The sequence below is a fragment of the Mus musculus genome, chromosome 6, assembly GCF_000001635.26.
Source record: "Mus musculus strain C57BL/6J chromosome 6, GRCm38.p6 C57BL/6J".
Classification (NCBI taxonomy): domain Eukaryota; kingdom Metazoa; phylum Chordata; class Mammalia; order Rodentia; family Muridae; genus Mus; species Mus musculus.
The window spans coordinates 127,906,647-127,922,900 of record NC_000072.6 but is presented as its reverse complement, the minus strand read 5'-3'; the positions used below and the strand labels follow the sequence as shown (position 1 = coordinate 127,922,900).

General features: G+C 48.2%; 1 protein-coding gene across 2 annotated transcripts in view; it reads right to left on the bottom strand.

Moving 5' to 3' along the window:
- The window catches only part of Tspan11 (tetraspanin 11), a 65,523-nt gene that overhangs the window by 30,131 nt on the left and 19,138 nt on the right, over nucleotides 1-16,254 (bottom strand). For both annotated transcript variants that reach the window (XM_017321722.2, NM_026743.3), the window contains exon 2: nucleotides 9,857-9,951. In XM_017321722.2, coding sequence (XP_017177211.1) covers nucleotides 9,857-9,940 — 84 coding nt within the window. In that variant the 5' untranslated portion in view covers nucleotides 9,941-9,951. The remainder of the gene's footprint in view (nucleotides 1-9,856; nucleotides 9,952-16,254) is intronic.

The window sequence follows — 16,254 nt, the reverse complement described above, 5'->3', positions numbered from 1 at the left end:
CACAGCTAGGAGTTCAGCCTCCAGGGATCATGAGGCCAAAGAATCACTTTGGTAGGGTGATGCTTTGAAGAATACATTTATGCACCATGCGGGTACTACAGGTGCCACACATGGAGTAGGAGAGCTATTTGCTCAGGACTTGGGGACTTCTGAGAAGCTCTGCCATCTGATCCTGGGAAGGTCAACTTCCTCTTGCCCCTGGTTTTCAGATCCCTATTGAAGAATGGGCCCTTTCCTCCAGATGAATAATGGAGGGTTCCTTAGAGGTCTTAGTGTGGTCACGGCTACAGGGCTCTGCTCCTCCCCCACTCCACTTCTGCCCACACCTGGGGAGCTCATTCCTATAAAAGGTTCCCCATCTGGACCACAGTGACTCCATGGTCATTTTCCCATTCTCCGTTCGGCACAGTGACAGACCTCAGGAGAGCAGAGCTTGGGGGTTCTTAGGAATTAGTCCACCCCAGGCACTTACATCATGTGACTCACACGTACTCTGCCAGTTTCTTGCCTATTACAATCACCCGGGGAGGACGGGGCAGGGCATATTATCCTGAGTGGCAGATGAAGAAGGAAACGGGCTTGTAGGGAATAGCAGTATGCCTGGGATGACACCGTTAGTTTCAGAACTGAGATTCATGGCCAGGTCTTTTGAGGACAGAGGCAGGACTGTGCTTGGATCCGACAAAGTGGGTGTGCCTGATCCTCCACGTCTGCTGTTCAAATGGACGATTCCTTTCAAGCACTCTTTTATCTCCATTGGCAGCTCCAAGGGAAGTCAGCGTAAGGGCACCACACAGGACCACGGCTGTGCTGCTAAATGGAACTGGAGAGGCTAACCTTCTCACTACCACTTGAGGCACAGTCCCCCCTTCCACTGTAACCTCTCTAACCTCAGGGTGTACTTTTTGATGAATAGCATCTTATGCTATACATGCCAGCACCTTCTCTTAGCGGTACTAATGACAGCAATGATGTAGCCTACAAATCACGCTTCGAGTCAGGAATCCCAGGACACAGTTCAGAGACCCCATGGGTAAGGGGTATCTGTGCCCCTCACAATTCCTGTGAACGTTCTGAGTCTGGGTGGGTAGAGCTACAACACATGCGAATGACTAGTGGCTATCCTTGTTGGTCAGCTTCCATGACCACTGGGAACTGGGAGTAAAACATCTCCCCATTATTCCCTTATATAACTGTATTGCCTGGAAAGGCTTGAGTGAGGGTCTCAACTCTGAACAATTCCTGTGGGAGATGGAGACAGTCCTTTCATGTCTTTGACTCCTCAGTTCTTCATCTTTTAAGTTGAGAGAGCCCCACTAGATTGGTGGCTCTAATCTAATCTAATCTCCTAAAGACCTCTTCAGCTACTTTCTTGCAAGGACTTATCTGGATGTGTGCTTTGTACATGGTGTACCGACAAACTTCAGTCCAAGATACACAGTACATTAACTAAGAAATAATCTCTCTCTCTTCCTCTCTCTCTCACTCTCCTTCAAAACAAATTAACTAAAAGCACAGGATACTGCCAAGCAGAAATTCTGAACATCATAAGATAGTTAATGGGTACAATCTGTATCAAAAGGGGCATACATTTTTTTTTAACTAGGTAGGCTAATGCTGAGCCCCACCCATCCCCAAACCAATAACATGAGCACCCACATCTAGGACTCTCAGAGGAATAAGCTCAGACTGGCTTGTGGACAGGTAATCTGCTGGGGTACATGGAGCAACTCGGAATCGAATAAAAAAGAATCATTTAACACATAAAATAATGCATTTGGGATCAAGGGCTGAAGTCTGCCTGCATGCATGTGTCCAGATAAGTCTCCAAGTTTTCTCCACGTCCTCAGAGTCGTGGCAGCATAATAACGAGAGGAGCTATGAAAAAACCAGAAGCCCGCACTAATCAGCACCCCTGGGAGTAAGACACAGGCAGGGGCTTTTTAGAAAGTTCCCAGGTGCCCCTTTGAGAATCACAGCACAGGTCCAAGCGTCCTACCCTCTCTTCCCAGTAGATGGCGCTGTGAAGTCCCATAGAACACAACTGGCTTAGTGCCGCTTCTCAAAGCCCTGCCTCCTTCCTTAAGGGCAGCTGCCAGGGTGACTAAGGTTCAGAGCTTGAGCAGTGCTTTACCCCGTACTTGTAGATCTTACAAAATATCAGATCTGGTAGGGAAGCTGTCTCCAGCCACAACACAGGATCTGGGAGCGTCTGGAGGGCCATCCTGCCTAATCAAGGTCTAGAAGACAAGCTTAGGCTGGGTCTGATAATCCATAGAAAGCAAGAGAATGGCATGAATCAATTGTTCTGGGACCCCAGGGTCCCTCTTCCCAGAGAGTTCCAACTAGAGGAGAAGGTAGCTAAAAGGTACTGTAACTAGCCATGAGGAGCAGGAGGGTCTTAACTCCTTCAGGGACTTTGGTTTGTTGTATTGGACTTGGTCACCTCCACCTCTAAACAATAAGTAAAAATGTTCATTATTGGGATGGGTCACCAGGTGTCACAGGAGGTAGAAGCCAGAAAGACTGGGCCAAGTCTTTTGGGTTGTATGATTAACTGGGTGTGGGGTGGGACAAATTTTTTAAGTCCCAGTGTCTTTATCTGCAGATTAAGCCACTGGGCAGGGACTGTGGAGTAGAGCACTGAGCCCAGATCTGGTTTCCCCAGTCATTTGCATCAGCTTGGTTCTGTAGCATCAGCTCTTCATAGGACAGAGATGGCTTTCTGTTAAATAGTAGCTGAATTTTTCAGCTATGACCTGTTGCTAGTGCACCAGAAAACACTATGTGTGTGCATGTGCCTGTGTGTGTGTGTGGTGTGTGTGTGTGTGGGTGTGTGTGTGTGCAATCCAGGACACCTAACCTATCGTGAGCAGCCATCCTTGCCTAAGGCCTGAGGGGACTCAGGTGCAGACCTGGAGGGAAGCAGGCAGAGGGTGTGAGAGCAATTATGGAATTTTTTCTTTTTTTTTTTTTGCTCAGGATTTCACAGGTAGGGTTTCTCTGCTGGAGACACAGGGAGCTATGGGATCTCTAAGAAGGCAGGGTTCTCTGCTCCCTGTAATGGACTGCCTGCAGCTTTGAAAGGCAGGAAACACACAGGGTGGAGGGCCATGTGTCGGGAGTGGTGGGGCAGAACAGGGTTGCTTGCTATGTGCTCTGTGGCATTCTGGAAAGGTTTGGGGTTAGGTGGAAAGGCTGACTCACTCAGGACCACGCTCCTCATTCATGAGTTGTCCTTGGGCAGCTTCCTCAATGCCACCACCACCCGTGTACCCATCAGCCTTTGCAAGAGCACCGATGTCTCTCTGTGATGTCTGCATGGTGATTCCTCCTGCTGTTAGACTCACGTCACTATCCTCACTGTAAGGTCCACCCTGGCTCCGGTCCCATATCATCCTTGAGCTCCTTCTACCCAGAGGTGGGCTGGTCCCCTTACTGAACTGCACACCACCCCCATACAGAGCCCAGACTCTCCTGCAATTGCACCCCCCCCCTTTAAATATTTCCCTCACTTGGGTAGGTTTCCCTCTCTCATACCCTGGCTCTGACAGCCTCTTAGGAAGTGTTCACTCTTTATTTTCTATTCTATTCTATTATTCTTAATCTTTCTGTGTGTGGTGTGATACGTGTGTGTGTGTGTGTGTGTGTGTGTGTGTGTGTGCCTATTTGCGAGTGTGGTTCCTCAGTGTGAGGCTAGAGGCAAGAGGCCAACCTTGGGTCAGACATTGGTCTTCTCCCACTTTGCTGATACAGGCAGGGTCTCTGGTTTGCCACTGCCTACACCAGGCTAACTGGCCCTCTGGCTCAGGGGGTTCTCCGGTCTCTGTCTCCTGCTCTTGATGTAGGAGTAATGGGACTGCAGACCATGCTTTGCTGTGATTGGCTTTTCGTGGGTTCTTGGGATCTGAACTCAGGTCCTTACGCTTGCATGGCAAGTGCACTGCCAACTCCTGATCCATGTTCTAAGCCCATGGCTACTGCTCTTGAACTCATGGCCAATGCTCCTGAAGTAAGGCTGTGCCAGTGAACAAGACTGTGGACTTGGTCAAGGTGTTAGGGGCTGGATGCCTGGTAAGACATATACGATTAGGTGACATATTTGACAGCATGTATCTGGACACACGGTACCACCACTCATCAGGCACCCGTTTCTCACCCCCCCCTCCTTCCCGTCCTTCTTATGCTAATTATTCCAGTTAACTTCTTCTAAGCCTGTTACAAGTGTGCACCTATTTCCAGTTCTGCAGGAGAGCTCTGTCCTCTTTTTTTTCTGATAATGCTCTGCCTACCTACTCCTGGCATGCAGGAGCTTAGGTGAGGAGCTGTGACCACATCAGCCTCTGCCTGCCAGACTCCTGGGGCAACAGTGAATGTTTCTTGCCCCTGTTTGCTGGCTATTTTTCTTGTAGAGGGGTTAGGACCAGGCAGAGGAGACAAATTGGGTTAGTCTCCTTGGATACTTGGAGATCTTTCTCTTTGGGAAGCATGCCTCTTAATCTTCATTTACCCTGGCACACTGTGGAGAGTGCTGGACTACAGGTAATGTTCTTAGGGGAGGAAGAAAAGAATCATGGAAGGAGGGGAGAAAGTAAGGTGGGGAGGAAAAGACGGAAGAAGAAAGAAAGAGAAAAAGAAAATTTCATAGTTTAGAGGGAGGAGTTAGGGTCCAGGCTGAAGTGACATTTATTATGGTCACACAGTTGGCTACTGACAGAGTGACGTAGAGATCCAGGAATCATGCATTCCTGTTCCATTTGATACGGTTGCATTGTGAGATGTGAACAAGTCTCCCCAAACAGGATCCTGATGCCAGACCCAAGGGGCAATTCCACCCAAGACCCAAACAGCTACATCACTGAGGCGTCCTGCCTGGAGTAGAGGAGATGGCTTTCTCACCCTCTGAGGCCCTGTGGGACTGGGCAGCTGTAAATGGCTGGATCTCAAGAGAGACTAAAGAGGGGGCGTTCTCCGACCTCCCCTGCGGGTGGTGCTCAAGTCTTCCACAGTTCTGCTCCCAGTCTCAGCCTGAGTCCCTGTCTGTCTCTGTGTCTCTCTCTGTCTGCCTCTGTCTGTCTGTCTGTCTGTCTGTCTCTCTGTGTCTCTCTCTGTCTTTCTCTGTCTCTCTGTCTCTCTCTGTTTCTCTCTGTCTCTGTCTCTGTCTCTGTCTCTGTCTCTCTCTCTCTCTCTCTCTCTCTCTCTCTCTCTCTGTGTGTGTGTGTGTGTGTGTGTGTGTGTGTGAAGGTATACAAGCCCACAAGCCCACACATACTCAGAGACCACAGGAGGACAGCGATGCTCTACTCCTCCTTTGGTCCCACAAGATAGGATCTCTCATCGAACCTGGAGCTAGCCTGCAGCCAGCAAGCTCAGTAATCCTCTTGTTTCCACCCTGCCTCCCCGGCTGGTTTTGCACGTAAGTGTTATGGATTTAAACTCAGGACCTCCTGCTTTGCACGGCAAGTGCTCTGACTCACTTGGACATCTTCTCAGTTGCCTATGTTTCTCTAAGTGGGGTCTCCAATTGTAGCATCAAATTCTGGGTGTCCCCTCAAGGCAGGGCAGGCTGTGCGCTGAGGTAGCATTCCCAGGCTTCTCCCACACCCTGGCAGAGCTTCTGGGAGGTTGGGGATGTTTTGATTATTGACACAGCCAAGCAGCTAATTAAAATAATAAATTAGTGAGCAGAGGGATGATGGGAGCTGTGTTAGGAAGAGGGGGAGGGAAAGTGTCTCTTTGGCAGCCACACAGAGAAGCGGGGCATGTTTGCTTTTCAGGGTCACCCAGGAGATATGTCAATGGTGGCATCTGTGATCCCTGGCCAGAACTAATCCAAATGTCACTGGGGGACCTGGTGACATGGGCTGGGGTAGGTAGCTTCTGAGGCCTGCCCAGCGAGAATAGAGTGAGGTCTGCTCTGCTTTTCTCAGATGAGGGAATGTGACCCACTCAGGACTGTGACCTGCATGTAATGATGGCAGTGCTATTGACAAAACAGAAAGGTCTCAGAGGGTGTCATGTCCCATGCAGGCAAGGTTAGCTTCAGAAGCAATGTTTCCTGTGAACAGTCCTTGTTTTCTATGCAAGTCATGATGCCAGAAGCTGTAAGTGCCCTGGTAGGAATGGAGGAAGCTGCTGAAGAGATGATGATCACCCTGCATTATATATATTTCATATATGCATTTCACACACACACACAATATACATACATACATACATACATATATATATGAAAGTGAATTGCCTAGCAGCTGGATTGTTGTGGGGGTTTGATAAGAATGTCTCCCACAGGCTCATCTGTTTCAATACTTGCTCCTCAGTTGGTGGAACTATTTGGGAAGGATTAGGAGGTGTGGCCTTGTTGGAGGAGGTCTGTCCCTGGGGATGGATTTTTAAAACCTGTTTTAAAATGGATAGCCATTTCAAAAGCCCATCCATTCCCAGTTAGTTCTCTCTGCCTCATGCGTGGGGCTCAGGATGTAAGCATTCAGCGACTGCTCCAGCGTTGTGCCTGCCTGCCTGCTGCCATACTCCACACCATGATAGTCAAGGACTCACCCTCTGAAACTGTAAATCCCAAATAAACTCTTTCTTCTGTAAGTTTCCTTGTTCATGTTGTCTATTCAAAGCAATGGAAATGTAACAGAGGCAACTGTCAATGACTGAACTTGGTGAGCCAGGTCCCCATCTACACAATAGGGGTACTAGTGACACTGAGGGCTAGAGTTGAATGGAATGTCACAGGGGCATCGATGCAGCCTTTCAGTGCTGGGCATCATGGCCACCAGGTTTGGCATCCTGGGCTTGTTGCTCCATGCTGGCTTTTGGCAGAGCCCTGCAGTGTGGACCTACACTCAAGGCGCTTTACATTAGTGTAGCAGGACTTTGTGTTTTACTGAACTTCCAGCCTGGGTGGCTGGGCTGTGCTCTGTGTCAGTTTCTGTATTGGAGGTGCAGTGGACAGCAGACTGGAGGATGTGGAAAGACATCCCCCTCCCCCATTGCCCTGCATTGTAGTTCTTCAGTGATGGCAGAGCTGTGGTGACCCTATGGGAGGCATGCAGACACTTCTCTGTCTTATGACCAGGTTCAGATAAGTCACAACAATTGGACTTTGGGGGGGGTCTCCAATAGGAGGGGACCTTCTCTGTGGGGAGGAGAGATATTCTCTGTATATTCTCTTTGGTAAATTCTGCTCAATTTGAGGGATCTGAGTATGGCCCTGGGTCATGGACTTCTCGGTCTAGAACTTCAAGTACCAACCTGCTGGTTTACGCCTCTGTGGACTGAGGCTCCTTGGAACCCACTAGTAAGATGGGGCATTCATTGTCTGATACTTGTCAATCTTTGGAGATTATCTGGAGTGGCCACAGACTTGTATGGTCAGGAAAAAATCTTAACAACAACAATAACAAAAAAACTTGACTCCTTGGGCTGGCGAGATGACTCAGCAGGTAAGAGCACTGACCATTCTTCCGAAGGTCCTGAGTTCAAATCCCTGCAACCACATGGTGGCTCACAACCATCTGTAATGAGATCTGATGTCCTCTTCTGGTGAGTCTGAAGACAGCTACAGCGTACTTATTTATAATAATAGATAAATCTTTGTGTCGAGGTGAGCAGAGACTGAGTGAGCAGGGTTGATTGGAGAGAGCAGAGGTCCTAAATTCAATTCCCAACAACCACATGAAGGCTCACAACCATCTCTACAGCTACAGTGTACTCATATACATAAAATAAATAAATCTTTAAAAAAAAACTTGACCCAGACATGGTGAAGCATGCCTGTCATCCCAGCTAAGGTTAAGAGGATTGTCACAAGTCTGGGGACAGCCTGGGCTGCTGTGAGACCTTATCTCAGAAAACAAAGAAACAAAAACTTAAAAGAAACACAAAACCTTAAAAGGGGAAAAAATCGGAAAAAGGAAGGAAGAGAAGGAGGGAGGGAGGGAGGGAGAATGAAAACTTGGCAAGAATTCTAAACACCCTGAGTGATTTATCTGAGGGTCAGATCTATGCATGTGGCCTAGTTGTCAGTCCTCAGCCCCAGAGCTTAATTATCCAGGATCTGTACCCCTGGGCATCCCTGTTCCAGAAAACTCTTTTCTGGGAAGATCAGAGCAAGTTGCTTTATTTTTTTGATCACAGGAACTTTGCAAAAAACATATTTAAGCAAACATTGTGTCTATCATTTTAACACATAGTATCTGATGCTGTCAGATTTTCCTAGGCTTTGAAACCCATCCTGGGCTGCTGTCTTGGCCAGGAAGGAGCTTGGGGCCAGTGTGACTCTTTGGTTCCTCTGTGTTTCAGTGTGTGTGTGTGTGTGTGTGTGTGTGTGTGTGTGTGTGTGTGGTGTGAGTGTGTGTGGTATGTATGTGTGTGTATGTGTGGTATGTATGTGTGTGTATGTGTGTGTGTGAGGTGTGTGAGTGTGTGTTTGTGTGTATGAGTGTGTGTGTGAGTATGTGTGTTGAGTGTATGTGTGTGTGCATGTGGGTGTCTATGTGTGTCTCTTTGTGTGTGTATGTGTGTATGTGTCCGTGTCTGTGTGTGAGTGTGTATTTGTGTGAGAGTGTGTGAGTGTGTGTGGAGTGTATGTGTGTGTGCATGTGGGTGTCTGTGTGTGTCTCTTTGTGTGTGTATGTGTGTATGTATGCGTGTCTGTGTGTGTATGTGTGTGAGTGTGTGTTTGTGTGTGTGAGAGTGTGTGTGGAGTGTATGTGTGTGTGCATGTGGATGTCTGTGTGTGTGTGGTGTGTATGTGTGTGTGGTGTGTGAGTGTGTGTATGTGTGTTTGTGTGTATGAGTGTGTGTGTGAGTATCTGTGTTGAGTGTATGTGTGTGTGTGCATGTGGGTGTCTATGTGTGTCTCTTTGTGTGTGTATGTGTGTATGTGTGCGTGTCTGTGTGTGAGTGTGTGTGAGTGTGTGTGAGTGTGTGTGAGAGTGTGTGGAGTGTATGTGTGTGTGCATGTGGATATCTCTGTGTGTGTGGTGTGTATGTGTGTGTGTTGTGTGAGTGTGTGTGTGTTGTAATTATCCCTTCCCTGGTACCTGGAGGCTAGCCCTGCCTCATCAGGATGATATTTTGGGAGCACTTTCGGGCTTAGAGGCTAGGGGTGATCTCCAAATTATAGCTAAGGAAAGACTCGGAGATCTAAGCTAAGCTGCCCTGAGCCACAGCACCCACAGCTGCCAGGATCCCTGATGATGCAAACCTGCCCTCTTTCGCACATCCAGTGAGACCACAATATGAAACATACAATCAACAAACACCAGATGTGGTGGCAAGCCTCTATAAGCCTAACAGGTGGGAGAGTGAGGCGGGAAGGTCACCAGTTCAAAGCCAGCCTGGGCTACAGAGGGAGGCATCCTCTTAATAAGTAAATTGGAATGAAAGGTGACATCTCTACTGGCTGTCTGGGGACTGATTGTATTGTGTACCTAGTTAGCCAGGTAATCAATCACCTCTGGAAGCAGAGGCCACGCTGCTGTGGGAAACTTGTGTCAGGTGCCATAGAGACCATTCCTGCCTCAGTGCAGCCCTGAGACCAAACCCACGGTGGGTTTCAGTGGGGAGGGGGCATCATTTTGGCAGTCAGGATAACATGGGCATGGTGTGCTGGTGGCAGGGAAGAGAGATGAGGCTGCACACAGTTCAGTCTACATGTGGTATCCTGGACTCCAAGAGAGCCTGGATTCTTCTAGCCAGGGCGGGGCTGGCTCTGAGCAGCAGGGCATGATGGGCTCCTGTGTGGTCATCAGCTTGGGAGAAGCCAACCTTGGCAGTGACCCAAAAGTGAGTATGGCCAGACTGTGGGTGTGGGGAGGGGTGTGCCCTAGCCTGCACTTACCCAGAAGAAGAAGTTGAAGATGAAGAGCAGGTACTTCAGGTGGGCCAGCAGCCAGTCATCCTGCTCTGTCTTGCAGTGCGCCATGGCGGCTGGACCTGTGGAGGACATGACCATGCTGAGTAAGGGACACCACAGGGATCCTTGCTGTCCTTCTCACCCCAGCACCTGAAAGGCTTAACCAGTGTTTTCCAGCGGGCTCGAGGCTGAGGCTCGCAATGTATATGTGTAACTTGGACCCTAGGTGAAGAAGTATGACGTAAGGCAGGGTGATCTTGGTAGAATTTCTTAGACTTCTGGATCTCAGTTTTGTTATTATGACACAAGGTGTCTAGGGTCCTTTTTTTCTTCCCCATCGCAGGACATGTTTCTTATCCACGCACATGCACACATACCTTATCCACACATATGCACACTTACTTATGTTTGCTCAGGCACACTCACACGTTTGGCAAAGCTGCAGATCTGAGCAGGATCTCTGACCTCTACCTGTTGTGTCACTATTCACAAGCATCTATCTGGAAGGGACCTTGATCTCCCAGGGCCACCTCACTTGTCCTCAACTTCCAGCTCCCAGGGGAGGAAGCAGCTCCAGTTCACTAGTGACTCTGCCAGAAGAAGTTGGGAGACTGCATGCTGACTGCTAGCTTCAAGTCCCCACTGTGTGCTGTGGGCAAGCCAATGCCCTCCCACCCAGCATCCTCACCTGTAAGCACACAGATGATAGATAGCCCTGTTGTGGGATGCTCAGAAAGATCCGTGGGATCCTTTGAGCTCAGGGTCTAACTAGGCTTAGGTACACAGTATGTGCTTGGTAAATGGTGTCTGAGATCCTCATTCCATTCCCCAGATGCCCCATCTCTGACTCAGCACCACCTTGTCTTGTTCTGACCCCTGGATGGATGGCGTGAGAGCTGTGAAATCAGCGGGGCTCCAGAAGACCCGCTGGGCATTGACCCTCTTTTCTTCTCAGTAGGTACATGCCACAGCAGGTAGCCTCTACTCCTAGGCTGCGACAAGTTACTTAACCTCTCTGTGCAGGAACACAAAGCAAGGAGGCTTTGCAGTAGTTCCTGGATGGAGGACAGCTGGGGAAATGTACACACTCTGTTCTCTTGGAAACCTTCAGTTTTAGCCGGGGACTTTGCCCCTTGGGGTGTGTTGCTATATCCCAGCCTCTCTTTCTGTGAGGTCTGGTTACGGTGGCAGGCAGACAGTATGAGAGCAGAGGGGGCAGAGCAGTTTGACTTTCCTGGAACTTGATTTGTAGACCAGGCTGGCCTTGAACTCACAGAGCTTTGCCTACTTAAGTCCTGGGATTAAAGGCTTGTGCCACCACATTCGGCTTCAGATCAGTTTCTCGAAGACATTGGTTTTGTGGAGGAAGGGGTTCCCTTGTACTTGGAAAGAACATGGATCAGTTTTTAGAGGTCAGTGAGTTCACCTTGTTCCTGACTCTCTGCTAGCTTTTTTGCTGGTTATTGGAGGTTTCCACAGACTCCTGCATTGATATGGAATTTGTCACGCTCCTCTCTAACTCTACTGCTTTTCAGGTCACATACGTCCCAGCTATGCTCTGGAGTACATACAGATTTGGAGCTGTGACATCATTCTGATAGATCAGTCCCTCTGCCATCAAGAAGCACCAGCCTTTGTCTCTGTCAAAGCCAGACTCAGCCTTAAAGTGAGAAAGGCTGTAGCTTTCTTTACCCCGTCCTTCTGGTTTCCTGGCATACTGATGTTACAGATGGACTTCAAGTAGCCACTTTGTTTCCCAAACAAAAGACCAAGGTAGCATGTTCAAAGAACTTGGGGCTCTGATCATTTTGGAGCTGCTACACCATCCCTAAGCTAGTCACCTCCAGCAGACGTGGGAGTTCCTTTAAGCCACATGTGTGAATGTGTAATAAATCACAGCTACTTCTTCTCTGTTCTGATAGGGCGAACAGTGAAGACCAAGGCACACACCAGCCTGTGCCAGTGTTATGCCCAGATCATGGGACCCCCCTAAGAGACCACCCGGGACCACAACTCCATTGCAAGCACACGAGTCTTTATTCAAGCTCGAGCTTGGACCACAAACCTTCCTGATGCAGCTAGATAGGAGAGTGGCCCTGAAGTCTAGGGGGATGGGGTTTATAAAGGGAAAAACCACAAATGGGGACTTCCAAGCCTTGGTGTTACATGATTGGGTAAGAGGGTAAAGGAATGTTGGCCTTTAAGCTGATTGGTTCAAGCATCTTGTGGAACCCCCAGGAGGGACCACACATCTAAAAGGAGCTTCTTGGCTTGGGAACAACTTACGTTTTCTTGACCCACCCTGTTATTATTGGCTGGCCATGGTTGCTATATCTATTTGCAACTGCCAAGTACATTTCATGGGTTTTCTCAGAACTCAAGAGTAGGAGCCACGTTACTCTGAGGACAAGTCAACTTAAACGAAGTCTGAAAAACAAAATGGAGTTTATTCTGCTACTCGTTCGCTTACTCGTTGCTTTGGAGGCCAATCTTGGGCTCCCAGAGGTCTGGATTTTTTGTGGTAATTTGTTGATAATGAGATCTCATTACCATTAATTGAGTAGTTCTCAGTCTCTGTTTAATATATTGTAGAAGCTTGCTTAGAATACACAGTCTGAAGGTAAGGAGAAGTGAAAGAATGACTAAGGGTCCTATAAGGCTGGAAATAAGAGTTGTTAACCAAGGGGAAAAAGCAAATAATGAATGGCCCCAACTTCTGGATTCTTCCCGTTCTCTTCGACACCTGTCCAGGTTTTCCCTGACCTTAGCCAATAACTCACGAATAACGCCAGAATGGTTGACATAGAAGCAGCACTCCTCACGTAAGCCCTCCCTGCTGTAGGAACACTAAGTCTTATCTCCACCTGTTTTGTAACACCATTTCAGCTAGAGCATCTACATTATACTCCAGGTGGGAAATGGACCTTTCTAGGCACTGGATATCTTCTTCATCTATGTCTGCCTTTAAATTGATAAAGTTCTTTTCCTGGAATTCCAGTGCTGGCTCCAGCTAGTCCTGCCCTCAGAATCAATGCTAAGATTAAAGAGATAGCTTCTCTCTTCTGTCTCATAAGGCCTTCCCAAGTTTGTCCTATGAATGCTCTCAGCGCTGTTTCCTCTGGTTACGCAAGACATTCATTGAACCAAGATACAGAACCCATCTGGGGTAGAAGAATTAAGAACCTCTCAGTTCACACAAGGGGTCAGTCCTGTTGAACAGGCCCACCATGCCTGTTCTGTTGGGGGATAACCCATTTGGAATGGACGATGGCGATGGTCCGGTTGTTCAGCAGGGAGTTCTAGAACAGAGAAGCTCTGCCAATGGATGTCTGGTGGTACGGTAGTTGTTGGTCTAGAAGATGCTGAGACTAGTACTGATTTAGGGGGTGCTAGAATCTGACTTGGGCCGTCTGTCGCTGATGACTTGCCTTATTAGGAGTTTGAGTGTAAAGAGTAACCTGGGATTGTAACCCCGGATAATGTGGAACCAGAGGCACCAAGATTTTCTGACTTCCCATCCCTTGGCTTGTTCTCCCTTGTCAGTGATCCTGAGCAGAACACTGGAGCTGTCTCCTTGTCGGGAAACTGTGATAAGATCTTCTTTTAACACCCCCCATCCCCAACTTCTGCTGATGGAGGTTTCACATCTCTAGGCAGCACAGTTGAGAGGGAGAGAGCCTGGATGTTTGGGATTTCTGGGTATTGGTCAGTTGGCAAGCTTTACAGTTTGTCACTATATCCTCAAGAGTGCTCTGTATATCCTTGAAAGTTACTTTGGATTGTCTGACCGCATCTGCCATTCTTCTGATGCCCATGTGGGTGACTCTGGATTTTTCTGAAAATGGTTCTTGTGAAAGAGGTAGGTATTATTAGCTTACCTTCAGTCCACTGCCACCTGACCCCTAGACATTGACTCCTGGGCTGGTTTGTAGCCTATTTAATCTCTTCTGTATAGACCAGTTGCTCTGGCAGATTGGAATTGAGTGGTTCAGGTCGGATGGTGGCCCGCACAGAGATGGCTGTTTCTTGTAAGGCTACCTACCTCCTTGTCAGCTTTGTCAGTCAGATTGTTACCTCTAGCTACTGGCTCCATTCTTTTTTGATGCCCTGGACAATGAATGATTGCCATTTTTTTTTTTTGGCAGCCAGAGGGCTTTAAGGAGTTGTAGAATTTCATCTTTAATTTTGATAGTTTTTCTCTCTGCTGTGAAGAGTCCTCTTTTCTGGTAAATGGCTTCATGCATATGAGCAGTTGCAGATGCACATCGGTTGTCCATGTAGATGTTAACAGCCAGTCCTTTCCCCATGATGAGGGCCTGTGTTAGTGCTATCAGTTCAGCTCTGTGAGCTGAAGCGCCTGAAGGAAGAAACTGAGCCCAGATTACCTCTGTTTCTGTAGCCACTGACACCCCTGCTTTCCTCTGACCCTCACGGATGAAGCTGCTCCCATCCATAAACCAGGTCTGCTCTGCCTCCAGCAGAAGAGAGCCCTTCAAATCAGTTTGGGTACTATGTCATTGAGCCAGAACCTCATCACATTGATGGAGTGGGTGGTCCAAGTCAGGATTGGGTTGGAGAGTCGAGGGGTTCAGGGAAACAGATGGCTGGGAAGTAACTCAGCCTGGGTGATTCAGTAGAGTCTGATACTGAGTCAAGTGGGCATTACTGAGCCATCGATCAAGAGGCTGCTTTAGTACCCCTTCAATTGCATGGGAGGAGTCATGGTCAAATTCTGTCCCAAAGTTAATTTATCTGCATCTTTAACCAACAGTGCCATGGCTACAATAATACTCAGGTAAGGTGGCCATCCTGCTGCCACTGGGTCCAGTTTCTTTGATAAATGAGCAGCCGGCTGTTTCCATAGCCCTAGAGTTTGGGTCATAACCCCTTTGGCTACCTGTCCATGCTCATCAACATACAGATGGAATGGCTTAGTGGTATCTGGTAGCCCTAAAGCAGGGGCTGATAACAGAGCCTTTTCACCTTTTCAAGGGCCTTCTGTTGTTTCTGAGTCCAGATAAAAATCATTAGTTTCGTAGAGGTCAAGCCATCTTGGCAAAGCCTGGAATCCATAGTCTACAGAAGTCCGTGGATCCCAAGAACTCTCTCACCTGCTGAGGTGTACAGGAGGTGGGGATACTGAGAACAGCCTCTTTCCTTGCTGCTGAGAGTCATGGTTGGCCTTCCTTCAGGATGTAACTGAGGTAGGGGACCTCAGTCTTGCAAAGCTGTGCCTTTTTAGCTGATGCTGGATACCCCATGTCCCCCAGAGTCTGCAAGAGTCTCTGAGTTTCTTTTTGGCAACTCTCCCTGGATTCTGGTGTAATCAGAAGATCATCTTTATGTTGGAGAAGGGTAATATCTGGGTTGTTAACCTGACACTCATCCAGGTCCTCGTGCAGAGCTTCATCAAAGATGGTGCATGAATTCTTGAAGTTTGGGGAAGGCAAGTCCAGGTAAGTTGTCTGTTTATGCCTTCCTCTGTGTTGTACCATTTGAAGACAAAGTATTCCTGACTCTTAGGGGCTGGGAGTAAGCTTAAAAGGCATCTTTTATATCAGAATATCATTTTCATTCCGGCGGCAATGAGCACAGCAGAGTATAGGGGTTAGCCACTGTGGGGTGTATTTCCATCACTCTGCGATTAACTTCCTGTAGGTCTTGGACAGCATGGTAGTCATTAGAATTTGGCTTTCTCACTGATAGTAGTGGAGTATTCCAAGACGACTGGCTTGGCTTGAGGGCTCCCAGGGTCAACAGTTTATGGATATGGGATGTGATTCCCCTTTTGTGCTTCCTGGGATACTGGTGGACTTGGACTGGGTCAGCTCCTGGTTTAAGCTCAACAAACACAGGAGGTTGATGTTTTGCTAGGCCCATGCCCCCTGTTTCTGCCCACACTTGGAGAAATTTCCTCAACCAGATATCCAAGTCTATTCTGGGGTGATTGGTGACTCATATAGTCTGTACTCAGTCTCAGAGGCCAGGTACAGTGTCAAAACCTGGATTAGGTTACCTTTCTGATCCAGTGATTGGACCCCTTCAGGTTTAAAATGAAGTTGAGCTCTCATCTTTGCTAACAAATCTCTCCCCAGCAAAGGGTAGGGGTATTCAGGGATGACCATAAATGAATGGGTTACCCATCCCATTCTCAAGTCTACTGATCTTCAGGTAGTCCATAATGATTGTTTAGCACCTGTGGCCCCTTGGACTCAGGACTTTATGGAAGACATTGTCCTTTTGACCTTCAGGAACACTGAATGCTGAGCTCCAGTATTTACCAGGAAGTCCAGGGCCTTCTCCTTCACTCCAAGGGTTACCCTGGGCTTGGGAAAGGGGTCCAAACCCTGACTCCCTCAGTCTTCTTTCTCTGCAAACATGAC